The sequence below is a fragment of the Poromitra crassiceps genome, assembly GCF_964638095.1.
Source record: "Poromitra crassiceps genome assembly, chromosome: 4".
NCBI classification, from domain to species: domain Eukaryota; kingdom Metazoa; phylum Chordata; class Actinopteri; order Beryciformes; family Melamphaidae; genus Poromitra; species Poromitra crassiceps.
In genome coordinates, this window is record NC_139626.1 from 32,288,898 (window position 1) to 32,291,397 (window position 2,500).

The 2,500-nt window shown below is 43.1% G+C and overlaps 1 protein-coding gene across 1 annotated transcript in view; it reads left to right on the forward strand.

Moving 5' to 3' along the window:
* The window catches only part of LOC310776128 (liprin-alpha-3-like), a gene marked incomplete at both ends in the record, with an annotated part of 84,165 nt that overhangs the window by 60,279 nt on the left and 21,386 nt on the right, over positions 1-2,500 (forward strand). Inside the window, 3 exons of the mRNA XM_083636291.1 lie at positions 62-136; positions 239-298; positions 521-649. Of these exons, the coding sequence (XP_083492417.1) occupies positions 62-136; positions 239-298; positions 521-649 (264 nt within the window). The remainder of the gene's footprint in view (positions 1-61; positions 137-238; positions 299-520; positions 650-2,500) is intronic.

Here is a 2,500-nt window from a genome sequence, read left to right on the forward strand (position 1 = left end):
TGATAGCATACAAAAATAATTCTACTTTTCCCCCCTCGCATTATTTCTTGTCACCCTGCAGGTTCGAGAGAGGCTCCGTGTGGCCCTCGAGAGGGTGTCCATGTTAGAGGATCAACTCGCAACATCTTCTCAAGAGGTAAAGAACCGCTCCTACATCTCAAGCATTCCTCAGTTGGCTTGGAGTGAAGAAAAGAGCATTCATTGTGTTCTTTGTCCATTGTGTCTCCCTGTCTTCCAGGTAATCTCTTTAAGAGACCAAATTAAAAGACGTCAACAAGGGTTGGACAGCGGGAAAGATGTAAGGGAGGGTTTTCTGCACGTTGGTCCCAGTGTTTTTGTGTTTGTGTTAGCACTCAGAAAAGTCACTCCATGTATGGGTATCATATGGTGACATGTCATGTGTTTTGTTTTACAGAGCGTGCCTCAACTCATTTCTATTCGCCTGCAACCTGGAGCTGCTTCTAACTGATTATCTTTCTCCGTCACTCGCATTTCTCCTTCTGTATTGCCACCACACCAGCGTCTGCCAAACGGCCCGTCGTCGAGCCTGGAGGAGGGCGAGCTGGACAGACAGAGGGAAGGAGAGATCGAGCGACAGAGATCTGAACTCTCCCAGCTGAAGGAGAGGCTGGCCCTCATGTGCCGGCAGGTGTGTTGAGGAAGCACTGCATAATGTGCATTGGTGCTTTTGTTGGATCTAGATCACGGGTGGCCAAACTACTGCCTGCGGCCCGCTGCCCGTTTTTAAGTGGCCTGCCATGAATTTTGATATATATATATATATATATATATATATATATATATATATATATATATATATATATTCATACCATGGTCTGGGTGAATACTCGATTCTGATTGGCTGCAGAGTGTCCATTAAAAAGTGATAATGTACAGTTGGTAAAGTCGTTCAGCCAAATGGTCTGTTCACCATTCATATCAATGCGCCATAGTTTCAACAGTGTTATCAAGAGAGCAGTTTGAGCTCTATACCCCCGTTAAGGGTTAATATGACACTTTTGTAAGTTGAGAAAAAAAATGAGTCGGTCAAAGTAAGTATTTAAATCACCCCTGTGTGCTCAGTTTATCAAAAATAACTCTTATTTACAATTTTGATTTTCGTTTCGGAGATTTCCTTCCCCTGACAGAAGCCGGCTCTGAGCCATTAAGTGACGCGCGTGCCTCTGCAAACTGAGCGGGGGCGAGCTGCGCCCTGCGAGGCTGGTTCACGCTTCTCGCGTCGTCCCTTAAAAAGTGATAATGGACACCTCGTCATGCATTAACCCTATATATATTGCTAAAAATGTCTGTCCGTTTTTCTGTTTTAAAGTTTAAAACGGAAAACGAAAACGAAAAAACGAAAACGGGAAAAAAAACTTAAAAACAAAAAAAAAAAAAAAAATCCTGACCTGGTCTATTTATTTCTAAACATTTTTAATACTGAATGAATGTTTAATACTAATGTTATGTTAAATGATCTCTGTCTTAACCTGTTGGCACAGGAAAAGAACATTTGAAAACATACAGAAATACCCATTGTAATAGGTGAGCACATCAATAAACTATGTGTCATATATTTATTTAGGTAGAAATTACATTTTTGATGGCACAAGGGTTTTCTGGTCCAATTCTTTTGTCGCGAAAACTGCCGTGCTTAATATTGTTTGGCCCGCGACTCCTTATATTTTTCTGTATGTGGCCCACAACCAAAAAAGTTTGGCCACCCCTGATAGATGAATATAATAAACCTGGGCTTTGACCATGATTTCCTTGAGTGTAGTGCTGAGCTAGACCAAAAGCATGCCATAGAGCAGAGGGAGTCAAAGGATGAGGGGTCCAGACCAGACTACAGGAAACAGTCTCCCTCTTCCCTCTTGTGGCTAATTGGAATATTGCAGCTGCTTTGGCAAACTACAATCATTACCTCCAGCCAAGGAGGTTATGTGTTTGGTGCCGTTTGTTTGCCTGTCTGTTTGTCAGCAGGATTACAGAAAAACAACCCATTTTCATGAGACTTTGTGGGAGGGTGTAGCATGCAGGCCAAGGAAGAACCGGAGCGGATCTGGATTAAGGTGACCACTGGTTGCCTTAATCCAGATCCGCTCGAAAATGTGTCCCCGGAAATCGGGGACATCTGGTCAGTGACCAGACGTCCCTGATTTCTGCGGACGTCTGGCCAGACGGGGGACAGTCCCCGTTTTTGGGGACCTGTCCCAGGCTGGAGCTGTCCCCGAAAATGTCCCTGCAGGCTCATTTTTAACGCTATAATGAAGATACTTATAGCATATGAAACTAGAAGACCTAAGGCATCCATTGGTCCTAACCATGTCATGCTACAGATGTTACTCATTGCATAGTGCAAACTGTCAAAAGTTTTTGAAATCACAGCATGGCATTTTCTGTTACTCAAGGTATTTGATGTCTTAGTGTGGTATTTTTGATGCATATCAGTCGGCCTGAACCATAGTTTGACCATGATCAAAAGACATTAAACCGGAAT